Here is a 13,481-nt window from a genome sequence, read left to right as displayed (position 1 = left end):
TCGTGGACCTCTCTGGGCTCCTGAGTCCTTAGACACCAAACTTAAGCTCCCCTCACAGGGTGGGCACTAGAGAGCACAGAGGGAAGCATCAGTTCTGGGTGGCCTCTTTTCTTCTCTTGGTTCTGGGGGTCCATTCATCTCCCTCTCCTGGGTTCCCTCAGCTCCTCCTGCTGTCCCCAGTGCCTGCCTCATTCACAGCTGCCTTCTCAGCAAAGAGACTTTGGGGGTCATCTCTGCATCTAGTCACCTGGAAGTCCTCACCTGTCCACACCGTAGCCCCAGTCTCACACCCAAGGGCCTCAGGCCACATCTCCTGCTGACAATCCCTGCCTCGAACCTGTTCCCAGCCTTGGCTGTATGTTGGAATACCCTGGGAACTTTTCAAACTTCTTTTATGTGACCCCTCCCTCAGAGCCTGTATGCATGTTAGCAGAGCATTCACTTGACATCAGGCGCTTCACTAGATGCTGGAATTACAGTGGTTAGTAAGATGAAGTCAACATCTTCAAAGAACTTTACAGTAGTAGGAATAGGTACTTAGTGGAATAATTAATATTTCAAAAAATATCTTCAAAGAACTTTACAGTAGTGGGCGGTGGCGGTGGTTTATTCGCTAAGTCGTGTCTGACTGTTGTAACCCCATGGACTGTAGCCCGCCAGGCTCCTCTGTCCATGGGATTCTCCAGGCAAGAATACTGGAGTGGGTTGCCATTTCCTTCTCCAGTGGATCTTCCCGACCCAGGAATCGAACCCCGGTCTCCTGCACTGCACCCAGGTTCTTTACTGACTGAGCTATAAGGGAATGGGAATAGGTACTTATTTAGTAGAATAATTAATATTTCAAAAAAATATCTATCAAGAGGCTACTTTTTGGAAATCCCTGTTGGAAAGGTTTTTATCTCCTTTATGAGCAGAGTGGAAGGTGATCTCTTTAGATATATGGATGGATGGAGTCAGAAGAGATTTTGGTTAACTAATCCTCCCATTTTACAGATGAGAAAACCAAGGCCAAATGGCCATGTTTTCTGTGTATGAGGTGGAAGCTGTTCTCCAAAAACTAGAAGACTCTTGCTTGCAGTATGGTATCCCTGCCAGGTGCTCTCGAGAGCCGCTAAGCCTTTCTCAATCCAGTATCTGATGCCAAGTTAATAAAAGATTTAAGGCGCATTAGTATTATAATCAAGTTTAGATAAATTAAAGATTAGATTAAGCTGTGATGAATAACAGCTAAGGATTAGCAAGGAAGATTACAATTGCTTTTAAGTATTTATTTCTTTTAAGGCTGATTATTATATGAGTGATCTTAAACTAAGTCCAATTTAAATGTTATTTAAGTTCAGCTCTTTTTGCGACTTACCATGTTTTTGGAAATTGAAGAATAATTGGTGAGAAACCAAGCAAATCTCTTTACTAACCAAACCTACTAAGCCAGATTCTGCCACTTGCTTGCTGGGTGATATTGGGCAAGTCACTGAACTTCTCTGGCTTTCAGTTTCTTCATTTATAAAAGGAAGCTAATAATAGTAGCTATGAAGTGAGGAGCACTGTGCGTACAGCAGAGCCAAGATGACCTGGGGTCAAATACCAGCTCTACCACTTAGCAGTGTAATGCCTTTGGGCAAATTGCTTAACGTCTCTGTGTGCAGTTTCTTCATCTGTAAACTGGGGTGATAGAATTCCCCACCTTGGTATGTAATTATGAGGATCAAAGAAATGAACACATGTGAAGAGACAGGAATTGTGCCTGGCAGTGTGCTTACAAACAGTGGCTCTGGCGGGGATGATGTTTAGAGCACAGAGCATCAACCCACAATTGCAAGATAAAATTTTGAATTATGAGCAAGCTTTCTGAAAATCGAAGAATGCAGATCTAACCGGTGGGGTGAATTGTGAGGAGGCAGGTGCGTCAGACTCAGATGAAAAAGATCTCTCTCATTTCTCCTAAACTCAGCCTCCTTTGATTCCTTCATCTTTGACCCTTCCGCCTTCCTGCCTTGTCCAGGGTCTGCAGGGGCACTCCAAGGCCCAGTTGGCGTGTGGGAGTCTCCAGCCATAGACACTGGCTTATGGGGGTGGATAGCAGGACTTCCTCCCATGCCCAGAGCCTGCACTGCCTTTTGTGAAGTTAAAGAAAGTGAAAGTCGATCAGTCGTGTCTGACTCTGTGAACCCATGGACTATACAGTCCATGGAATTCTCCAGGCCAAAATACTGGATTGGGTAGCCTCCAGGGAATCTTCCCAACCCAGGGATTGAACCCAAGTCTCCCACGTTGCAGACAGATACTTTACCATCTGAGCCACCAGGGAAGCCTTTTGTGAGCTCGTGCCTACTCTTATCGATGGACTACTTATGCCTGGTCCCCTTACATGGTGCCTGAAGCAAAGCTCTTGCCACCTCGATCGGGCGCTGGAAAGAGGATAAGTGTGGTGGGTGGCACAGTTAGGACTAGGCAGGATGCCACTAACAGGTGGGCAGGAAGGAAGAGGACATGCTGTCTGTAGCAGATACCTGGGGCTCCAGAAGCCCTGGGGGGGCCGCTGTCTTCCCCAGGAGGACCCGAGGTCAGTTATGGGCACATCAGACAGCCAGAGAGAGAGACTAACCACCCACTGCTCAGCTGGCACCTAGTGAGGGCCTGCTCAGACCTACTCCCAGGAAGGAGCCACAGTTATAGGGCATTTTCTGTGTGCCTGGTACTGTGGCATCCACTCTGTGCCCTCTCCCAAGGTGGAGGCTGTTATCCCTATTGTGCAGATGAGGAAACTGAGGCTCAGAGAGGTTATGTAACTGACCTAGGACACATATACCACGTGGCAGAGCCAGGATTTCAACGCAGAGCTCTCTAGTTCCAGAACATCCCACCCCATGGGGTTGTGGCAGAGTAAAGCAAGGAGGCAGGGCAAAGTGGAAGTGTTGGGCCAGGGGTGGGGTAAGGAGGGGAGGGCAGTGCAGCGGCTTCTGGGAGAAGTTTTGGACCTCTAGACCGGTATGTGATGTGGGGGCAGGGCCGGTTGGTGTGTGGCTGGTGGGTGATGATGATGGTGGAGGGGGTTTCAGAATGTCTGAGGTTGTGATGGGAATCAGGGCCCAGAACATTTGGTTCTCCAGGGAGAATTTGGTTTGATCCTGGAGGCTGGGGTTGAGGGGTGGGGAGGGGGGCCACAGCTAGCTGTCCAGATGCCCTGTTGAGGCTTGGGTTAAGCTAGTGCTGAAGTTGGTATCTGACTCAGTATCCGTGAAGCTGGCACCCTATCTGGAACAGAATAAGAGCAGCCTTTCTCATAGAAATTTGGTTTTCTTTAGAAATTTGGTTTTCGAAGTGGGGAGTGCACCTAGGGGTGCATCAGATGATCCTTTAGGGTGTGGTAAGAAAATACTGGAACTTCTATTTATAGTTTAAAAATAATCATTAGAATTTTTGAGTGTGATTTTTAATATACATATTAATAGTAACTGTGTATATTAAAAATCACACTCGAAAATTCTAATGATTATTTAGTAGCATATATATAATAATATGGCTTCCCTGGTGGCTCAGATGGTAAAGCGTCTGCCTGCAATGCAGGGGACCCAGGTTTGATCCCTGGGTTGGAAAGAGCCCCTGGAGAAGGAAATGGCACCCCACTCCAGTACTCTTGCCTGGAAAATCCCATGGACGAAGGAGCCTGATAGGCTAGAGTCCATGGGGTCGCAGTCAGACATGACTGGGCGACTTCACTTCACTTCATATAATAATATATAAATATAAGTATACTTACAGTGATGGCTCCAAACTTTTTTGTTTTAACTGAGAGATACAGACAGTAGAAAAGGCTTCTAGAACAAGACTGGTGAATTGCTGCGGTAGTGGGCTAAGAGATCGGAGCGGGTGGGTGAAGAAACAGAGACTCGGGGTAACTGTTGGCGGCCCATGCTGGTCATTACCGGAAATGCAACATCACTCAATATAGCACGGGCTCTTTTAGGGCTTCCCTGATAGCTCAGCGGGTAAAGAATCCGCCTGCAATGCGCGAGACCTGGCTTCGATCCCTGGATTCGATCCCTGAATGGGGAAGATCCCCTGGAGACGGGAAAGGCTTCCTTCTCCAGTATTCTGACCTGGAGAATTCCATGGACTAGAGTCGGACACGACGGAGGGACTTATTTCACTTCACTTCACTTCTGCTGAAAATTTAGAACAGTCGGACACGGCTGAAGTGACTTAGCAGCAGCAGCTCCGAGTTTTATCTCTTTCTGTGCGTTGAATCCCAACGCCTTGGAATGAATATCCACTAGAGGAATATCTTGATTTGAGGGTAAGCAGAGACACTGCCTACACCGTTGTGACCTCTGGGGCGCAGGCAGGGAAGAAGACAGATCTCAGAGGAAGAGGACACATTCCTCTCTTTTCCACCTACCTCCTCCCCAGCCCCACCGCCTCATTTCTCCTTACTCCCCCTGTTCCTCCATCCCACCGGCAGAGGGGGCAGCCTTTAACTGCCATGGAATGCGTGTGGACCCCTCCAACCTGCTTCCTGCCCCAGCTACCCTATACCCCATCAGTAATATCCTCATTCTTTGGGGCCCTGCTTAGAACACAGCACGTCTATTATGACATTCAGTTGTACCGCTAGAAAGTGATTTGTGTGTCTGACATTCCCGCTTCCGGACCTCCACCTTCAGGAATCACTGATGCTGGCCCCATAGCTGGTATCTGACGGTATCAGTGAGGCTGGCACCCTATCTGGACCAGAATAAGAGCATCCTACTCTGTATCAGGAAATGTTTCTCCTCTCTCTGTAACCTCATGGGGCTGTTGTGAGAATTAAACAATTTATCAATTGTAAGGTCTTGAACAGATGTGAGGAGCTGGCATTCTATAAGGCCCTTATAAGAGAGATGCTTGCTGACTAATGGGGCAGGGGGCAGGGTGGGGGGAGTGCGAGGAGGCAGCTGGTAAGAGTAATGAGTTGGGCTCCATTTCCTAGAGGGCCAAAATCAGGGATCCTTGTTCTGGGGATCTTGAATGAAACTAAAAGTTTGCTGTATGTTGCTATGGGGTAATAGTTGCCTGACTGAGAAGTAATACTATGGAGAGATTCAAGATGCTTACACTTCCCCACCACCAAATAGCCAGGTGGACAGGCTAGAGTAGAGGGTAACTTTCATGATGGGAAGAAGACTTCTCTTTTTTAAAAAAATTTGTTTGGCTACTCCTGTTCTTTGTTGTAGCATGTGGATCTATTTCCCCGACCAGGGATCGAACCCCGGGCCCCCTGCATTGGGAACGCAGAGTCCTAGCCACTCGACTACCAGGGAACTCCAGGGGACTTCTTCCTAAATTGAATTAGGAAGATCTTTTGGCTTGAAGGCAGAAGAGAGGGCAGAAAGCATTTTGTTCCAGCAAGTTCTTTGGTTGGAGACAGAAGCCTGTAATTCCAGTCCCTGCCATCTGGGGTCGCTAACTAACTTTCTTCTCCTTGCTCAGTAATAAGGGATCGAACCGAGGTCTCCTGCACCGCAGGCAAACTCTTTAGCTATACTCAAACCTGGCTTTCCCCCGTGGCTCAGTGGTAAAGAATCCGCCTGCAATGCAGGAGACGCAGGTTTGATCCCTGGGTTGGGAAGATTTCCTGAAGAAGGAAATGGCAACCCACTCCAGTGTTCTTGACTGGGAAATCCCATGGACAGAGGAGCCGGTCGGGCTACAGTCCACGGGTTCGGAAAGGAGTCGGACAAGACTTAGTGACTAAACAACAACGGTACTGAAACGTATGATTGCCGGAGCTCAGGGCAAGCTGAGTCTCCTGCAACAAGGGGACCAGTCCCCCCTGCTTCCAGGATCAATTTCCAAGTCAAACCCATTTCTGAGATTTCCAAGCAAGTTTCCAGAATGCAGTGCCTTTCTGATCTTAGGAGACCTTCATATTCTAGAGAACAGTTGGAGAAGGTGCAGGGTGGGGAATACCGCTGCCAGAGTAGTACCTCGGCTGACCCTGAGTGCACCGCGCACGTCATAGTCATCCGGCTGAGCTTTCAGTACTCCACGGCTAGAACTAAGTGCAGGTCTACAGTGGAGCCAGAAGCTAGGGTGACGGCGGGCAACTGGGTTTGTCTTTATTTCTTGAGATGGAACTACGAAGAAGGATGGCGAGTCACCTTGTTCTGTATTCCGTAAACTGGGGTATGGACCAGCTCTCCTGTCCAGGCTTGAAATAGAGTCTCAGCGCGCCCCGCTCCCCACCGCCCCCCCCCCCGCCTTTTTTTTTGCAAATTCGCCTAGCGAGTCTGGGATCCAGGTATCCACCAAAGAATTCTTAAAAGCTGCTCCTGAGTTTGAGGTCCTATGGGGGTGGCTCTCCTGCTCCTTGAGGGGTCTCCCTAAACTTCTGCTCCCTTACCCAGTTGGGAAGCAGGATAATGAGGAAAGGTGAGGCAAACCTTGAACTGGAACGCGGGTCTAAAGCTGAGAGAAGGGGTCGGGTCTCTTACCATCGCCCTTTTAAGGGAATCACTGGGCGCCGAGAGACTAGTGGGTACAGGTCCCAGTCCTTGCTTCCCCGGGTAGGAAGCCAGCTGCGGGTCGGAGAATCGTGGGCTGTGTAGTGTCTCCTAAGTCACCACCTCCCTGCCTACCCACTAGCTGCTCGGAAAGGGTACTTTCTGCGGGTGGTCCCGCGGCGTCCTTACCCTCTTCCTCTCCTCTCTCGGTCTCCGCCCCTTCGCGCAGAGGAGGCCTCGCCGCTTTAAGAGCCGGAGTAGCGATTGACAAGCAATAAACGCCGAGCGCCCGGCTGCGCGGGAGCCACCCGGAGCTAGGGGCCTCTCCGGGCGCAGGTAGGCGCCCCCCGGCCCCCTGGCCAGCACCCACCCGAGGGCCCTCTTGGTCCTGGAACGGCACTTGGGGCCCTTTCTCTGCGTTACACCTCTCCTGGCCTCTTCCCTCTGGCCCCTCCCCTCCCTCTCACCCTCCCGCCCCTTCTCTCCCTCTCACCCTCCCGCCCCCACTCCCCTTTTCTCCGGGCTCCTAGAGAAAGATCAGACCTCGCTGCCCGTGGACACTGGACCCCCGCCCCTGCGGTGAGGGCTCCTAAGTGACGTCAGGCACAGAGCCTGGTGAGCTGTGCCGGGGCCCGAGTGTCCGTGCGGCTTCTCCGGGGACTGTGCGGATTCTGGGGACTTCGGAGCCGGGCATTACGTAAGAACCGTGTTATTAGCTCTTCCGGGGGTGGGGGCGCAAGGCGGAGGTTGTGTGGGTCCCCTTGGCTCCCCTGCCACCTTGGGGGATTGAGATTGAGGCCAACACCTCAATCTCTCCTGGGAGAGGGTCCTGCGAAGGGGGTGTGCTGCTGCTTCGCCTCCCAGGTTGTAGAGGGGGCGGGTCTGGGTCGGGGGCCAGGACTAGGATCTGGAGACCTGGGAATGGGTCGGTGACAGGAGCGAGGAGTCAGGGCCAGAAAGTTAGGTCAACTCAGAGCGGGGAGCGTGAGGACGCGGGCGGGGGTGCGGGGTGTGCAGCCATTCAGTGACCTCATCCCCTAGTCTCCGCCGGGCGCGCACGCAGAGAGTCTTCTTTGATGGCTCGCAACACACCCCCCTCCTCCCAGGTCCTAGCGCCCAGCTTTTTAGGACCGGGCTCTTGGGGCGGGGGCGCTCCGATCGTCGGTGCGTGCAGGCCCTCCTGGCCACTAGACCCCATCCTGCAGTCTGCCTACCGCTCCCCACGACCTGTAGATCTTCAAAGCTCTTTTGTCAGACCTTTCTCCTCTATATCTCTTTGTACGCGTATTGACAGAGCTCGGAGGAAACCTCTCCCTTTCTCTGTGGGCCCACATCGGCTACCGACCCTGGGTGGTGTGGGTAGCCTGGAGATAGGGGTGAGAGGGCACGTGGGCCCAGGGTTTTGGAAGCTTGAGGTGCGAGTTCTCAGATGCCTGGGCTCTGGACCTTGACTCGGAGCCAGGCTGGTTTGCCTGGCACTGCTGTTCTCCTGTGGGCACAGCTGGCCCCGCCCTCCCAGAGGCTTGGGTGGGGGTAGGGCAGAGCTAGCCGATGCCGTGGGAATCGACTTCTCAGGGAGAAAACCCAGGCAGGCTGGGCAAGACTTCTGGGGACCGGATCCTCCCTGCCTCTTCCCACCCTCCACCCTCTGGGGAAGGAGGACTTGGGAGAGTAGTGCCAGCTGGAGAGAGCTGCAGGCTCCAGGTCCTCAGGACCCGGGCGGGCCGGGGGTGGGGTTGGGGGGTGGGGAGAAAGGGATCCCTCTCTGATGCTCTCTAGGAATAGGGGTGGCAGGGGTTGTGCCCAGGGCACTAGCTGGCACAGTGGATCCTGGGCATTGCTCCCACTCTGGGTGCTAGCCTGACAGGGGATGTCCTCCCTTTCCCCTAAAGCTCCTTTCTTCCTTGTCCTCGGGGCAGATCCAGGAGGAAGGGGAGTCATCCTTCCACTTTTGTAATTTCTGCTACTTGAAATTACAAGTAGCAGGGAGCACAGATGACCTGCTCAGGCCTGGGAAGGTGATAGGAAGAGAGAGGATTTCATTAAAATCAGGTAGTGGTCCCTCTAGGGACCTTTTTAGGGGGAGGAGGTGAAATCGTGGCTCCCCCACCCCCAGGGCCCAGTAGCAGTCAGTCCTAAAGTGCGCACTGCCAGATGCTTTCTTCCACTCCCCCACCCCTGCTGGGAGCCACCGCGCCTCCTGTTGTCATGGCAACTGGGAATTAGGGTTTTCTCCAGTGGCACAGGCCCAGAAAGGCAAAGGGATGAAGGATGGTGGGTTACCCACCTGCACCCTTCCTTGGAGAATAAGGGATCCAACTCCATTCCAGGAGGACCTGGGATGCAAACTGGGTCTATAAGTTCCATGATGGGTTTTGCCCAGAGCCCCCTGCTCTCCTTGTCCCAGCTCTGGGCTAAGAAGGGGTAAAGGGAGAAGGAGAAAGCAAGAGAGGCCCTAGTGAGGTATGACATCATTTCTGCTAGACAGATGAACAGATGTTTGTAGAGCATCTTCACTGTGCTGGGTCTAGGATCCAGAGGCAAAATAAAACAGCTGTGATTCTTGACCCATGGAGCTTAAAGTCAGGGAACACCCATTTTCTTACTTTTTACCTTTTTACTCACATTGGACTTTTCCCCATCCTCTCTCTCTCTCAAAATAAATAAAATAAAAAAGACAGATGGTAGGCAGAAATAAATTTTTTTTGAGTCATAAAACCTGGAGTTTCATTGTAGCTCTCCTTTTCTTTAAAAAAATATTTTTATTCATTTATTTGGCTGCACCGAGTCTTACTTATACATGTGGAATTTTCAGTTTTGACATGTGGGTTTTAGTTCCCTGGCCAGGGATCGAACCCAGGCCCCTAGCATCGGGAACCCAACATTTTAGCCATTGGACCACCAGGGAAGTCCCCATAGCTCTCTTTATTAGCTTTGTGACCTTGGACAAATCAACTAACCTCTCTGATCCTCTGTCTCCTCCTCCTTGGAGAGATGGATGCGTCATGTCTGCCCTTCTTGCCTCCCAGAACTAAGGGATAGTTTAGTATCAGGGCGGTGCCCTCTCCCCTACCCCACTGGCTCCTCCTGAGGGGGAGGTCCTTCCTAATTCCTTCCCCATTATTTTGCCCTTCTGCCTTCTCAACCTCCTCTCTCCCTTTCTTCAGGAGCCCTTGCTGATTTCACCATGCCGGTCGCAGCCACCAACTCCGAGACTGGTAAGAAGTGGGGGTTGGGATGTCAGTTATATCAGTGGTTCAGGGGATTCCAGGCAGGTTGGGGAGCACAGTCAGCCACTGCCACAGCTCCCTGTAAGAGCAAACTGACCCTGCTGCAGCTGTTCCATCCAGCTGCTCAGCCATTCCTCTGGGCAACTTCTATCACCCTGCTGCACCTGCCCCAGGGTGGGGCTGGAGACAGGGCACAACTCACCTCCATGGAGGGGGATGCATGCTCTGGAGACTTCCACAGTGCAGTGCCCCCCAGATAGGTAACGTGGACCAACACATGGGAGTGTGTGTGTGCTGGACTGTGTGAATGCCAGGTCAGGAAGCCTTGGCTTAGTTCTGTAGGAGGTTTTAGGGCAAGGTTGTGGGCCACCCAGACAAGCTAGGACGCCTCAGGAATGATCTGCTTAGATTCTTGGAGGCTGTGTCTCTTCTTCTGTCAAGAGGTGATGTGAAACTCAAAGGCTATAATAGGGAAAGCATGTTACCATTAGGGATATTCACAGCTTTGCTGTGCTACTGAGTTGTTGTTACCTCTTTAACCTGGACCTAGGTTTCCGCATCTGTAGAATGAGGTGATAGGACAGGATCAGCGTTTTTAACTTGTATTGGTCCTGGATCCTATTGAGAATCTGATGCAAACCGAGGGCCTTAATCATAGACAAAGACTTCTATGCACGAAGTCTGCATTCTGCTCCAGGGGTTCAGGGATCACACCCTGAGTGTATGCAGAGACCCACCAGGTGAAGTGCCCTGTACTCAGGCTCTCAGAGGGCCCTAACAATTGTGAACCATTCTTGTTTTTCTCTCGTTGATCCCCGTTTGGGTGCCTCCTGACCGTGTAGCCCCTTCTGTCTCTCTAGGCGCTGCTATTGCTTCTGCAAGCTGTTCCAGGCCTCCCAGTTCAGTTAGAGTGACTTCTCTGTGCCCTCCCCTCTGAAAAGCTGAAGCAGGAAAGTGAAGGCTGCTGTGAGGGGCCAGAACTAAACTGTGACACCCTTGTCCCCCCAGGAAAGGCCTCTTCTCCATGCAGTGGCCAGACTGTCCCAATGTCCCCTAGCTGCTGCAGCCTTGGAGGGTTCAGTGCATTCCCCACTGCTCCAGCCTGCCTGGGCCCCTCTGTAAGCTGCTTAGGGGTTAATTAAGCCCATCCCTGAGCCTGTGATTAAAGGCCTGTCAATCTGGGGCTGTCCAGTAAACCCATTAATGGTGCCTGGCAGGGGTGTAGAGGGAGGGGAAGGCCCAGCGCTTTGGTTTCCCTGCTGCAGGCCGCTTGATGGGCCCTGGTGGGGTGGGGGACAGGGTAGGGAGTGGAGTTCAGGAGATAGGTGTGAGGGTCTGCTTCTTCTGAGGACTCCTGGGGTACCTGCTCCCCTGGGTGTTGTGTATCCAACGGGCTTTCTGTATCCAAAGGAAGAAAGTTGCTTAAAGCAACTTAAGCAAAGCAAGTTGCTTAACCTCTTGGAGGCTGCATTTCTTCCTCTGAAAAGAGGTTATGGGCGACTCAAAGGCCAGAAGCTTTGTCTTTCCTTCAGGTGGCCCTCTGTGCCTGCCCCGGGGTTGAACTGGCTCCTGGCCTCAAAACTCTAATGGTGGCTTCTGCCCCTTCTCATTTGGTGGTCATTACACTTCCCATGGGTCTGATAGACAGCTGTACCCTTGCCTCTAAGGTCAAGTTCACCCCCGCCCTTCCCCTTTACCTTCCCCCGGAGATCCTTGCCTTGGCCTCTGCAGAGATTGAAGCTAGCAGGGTCTTTCTACCCTGATCCACGTATCAATATAGCCACTATCATCATGAAGGGAGCGAGATGGTGTGGATGTTTTCCTCTTGCAGAGAGACCCTAACTCCATTTCTAGTAAGGAGGAGGAGCTCTTTCCCTGAGGGTTGGAGATGTGTGGGTGTTGGCATGGGCTGCGAGTTTGGACGCCTTGCCCCTGGACTCCAGACCTGAAGTTCTGCCTCAGCACCGGGTTCCCTCCTTTCTTTGAATTAAGGCTGGGATGTGGGGCTTTCAGGTGGAGCTGTCCCTTTAAATCTCTGGGTTAATGTTCTAGTGTGTAATCCTGCTTGCTGCCATGGCAACCATGGTGTGCTGTGACCCTGTGCCACTCCTCAGGGAATGGCAGTCTGGTGGCAGCAGCAGTGCCTAGTGGTGGCCTCAAGGGTGCAGGGTCTCAGGGGAAGGAATGGTGGCTCTGGGCTGGGGTAACTTTCAAAACCCCTCCTTTCCTGCCCACGCTAGTCTCTTCTGCATGAATACTCCCTCACCTTTCCCAAGTCCCCAGTACCCTAGTCCCAAGATGCCTGACTTGCCCACAGGCATCGCCCCTGAAGCAAGTTGGAGGGGGGGCGCAATTGGAGATGGGGATGGAGAAGCTACTCCTGAGATGTGGGGTCTGAGGGCTGTGCCAACTGCCTCCTCATGAGAGTCGTTCTTGGGGGCTTCCTTTGACCCTGAGGGGGTCACTGTAAAGAAACTGGGCTTGGTGAGGGGACCGAGAGGAGCGGTTGGAAGTCTCGAGGAGGAGGTGGCAGGCGGTGTAATTGAGGAGGGACTTCTAGAAGAGAGGGACTGGAATAAGATGGGGCCAAGTCCCCACCCACCTTGGGTTTCTGGGAGGGGAGGGTCTCTGAGCACCGCTCCAGTCTTGATGGGGGGCAAGCTTAACAACACCCCCACCCCCACCCCCCGGCCGGATACCTTTCCTCAGCCGCCTCCTTGCCTTTTAGTGGTAGGTATTCAAACGGGAATCTGGCCACCGTGGGACGAGGACCCTTCCACGGCCCCCTCCCTGCTCTTTCACAGCCCCCTCCCGCCTGTCTGCTCCCAGTCTGGGCTTTGGCCAATCAACAAGGCGGTCAGGCTGCTGAGCCTTACAATTGGCTGATCCTGCAGAGGGCGCTCCCTGAGTCCCACCTCCTCCAGCGCTGCCCACCTCTGGCTGGGAAGGCTGCGGCGGGGTGGAGGCTACTCCACAGCCCAGGTCCCAGACGGGGTCAGCCATGGCCGGCAGCCCAGGGAGCGGGGCCTCTTTGGAGGGTATATCCCTGGGCTCCTCTGAGGAAGCTGAGCTACGGAGGGAAGGTAGGGAAAGGTGGAGTGGCGAGGCTGGGGTCTGGTCCTGAGGGGTTTAGGGCATCTGGAGAGGGTACCCTAGAAGCGGGCTCTCCGGAGCCTAAGGGTCTCGGGGCGCGGTCCCCCAGGAGGGCTGACCTGTACTGAGGGCACCAACTCCCTTGGCTCAATCCCCTCCCATAGCTGGCAGGCTGGGGAATCTGTGTATGAAGATGACAGGAGAGGAAGGGTCCCAGGATATCCTGGCAGAGTCTGAAGGGTTCTTGCCCTGGCCTCTTTCTGAGTCCACTAAGGATCTTGCAGGTTTCTGACCGATGCCAAGCCCAGACATGAGCAGGAGGGGTCTGGAGGGCAGGCATGAATGTCATTTGTGGAAAAGGTGGGGAGAATGAGAGGGAAGAGAGTGGGAAGCCAAGGGTCCCTGACCAGTGGATGCCAGCTTCCAATCTCAGAGCCTCCTGCAGCCCACCCTCATTCCTTCCTGGAGGAAGGGGCATGGCTGAGAACAGTGAGAGGTGCCAGGGACTGTACCCACCCTCCTCCTTCCCAGCTTGGGTGCTGTTATGCAGATGTAGGCGTGGGTGGCAGGGTGGCAGAGTAATGATACCCCCTGCCCATCTCTACCCCCAGCTGGGCACACTCTGCTTCTGCCTCCCTTCCCCCAGAACCTGCCACAGCCAGTAGCTCCCACCTCT

The 13,481-nt window shown here is 53.0% G+C and overlaps 1 protein-coding gene across 6 annotated transcripts in view; it reads left to right on the top strand.

Annotated features, from left to right (window-relative positions):
* MPP2 (MAGUK p55 scaffold protein 2) overlaps positions 1–13,481 on the top strand; it is a 46,445-nt gene that overhangs the window by 10,165 nt on the left and 22,799 nt on the right. For 4 of the 6 annotated variants that reach the window (XM_069543531.1, XM_069543530.1, XM_069543533.1 and 1 more), the window contains 2 exons: positions 6,712–6,818; positions 9,650–9,700. In XM_069543531.1, the coding sequence (XP_069399632.1) occupies positions 9,670–9,700 (31 nt within the window). In that variant the 5' untranslated portion in view covers positions 6,712–6,818; positions 9,650–9,669. Of the gene's footprint in view, positions 1–6,711; positions 6,819–7,012; positions 7,180–9,649; positions 9,701–13,481 lie in introns of all 6 variants that reach the window. The other 2 variants (XM_069543529.1, XM_069543534.1) reach the window with 2 other exon arrangements.

Source organism: Ovis canadensis, chromosome 11 (genome assembly GCF_042477335.2).
Source record: "Ovis canadensis isolate MfBH-ARS-UI-01 breed Bighorn chromosome 11, ARS-UI_OviCan_v2, whole genome shotgun sequence".
NCBI classification, from domain to species: Eukaryota; Metazoa; Chordata; class Mammalia; order Artiodactyla; family Bovidae; genus Ovis; species Ovis canadensis.
This window is presented reverse-complemented; position numbering and strand designations above follow the sequence as displayed.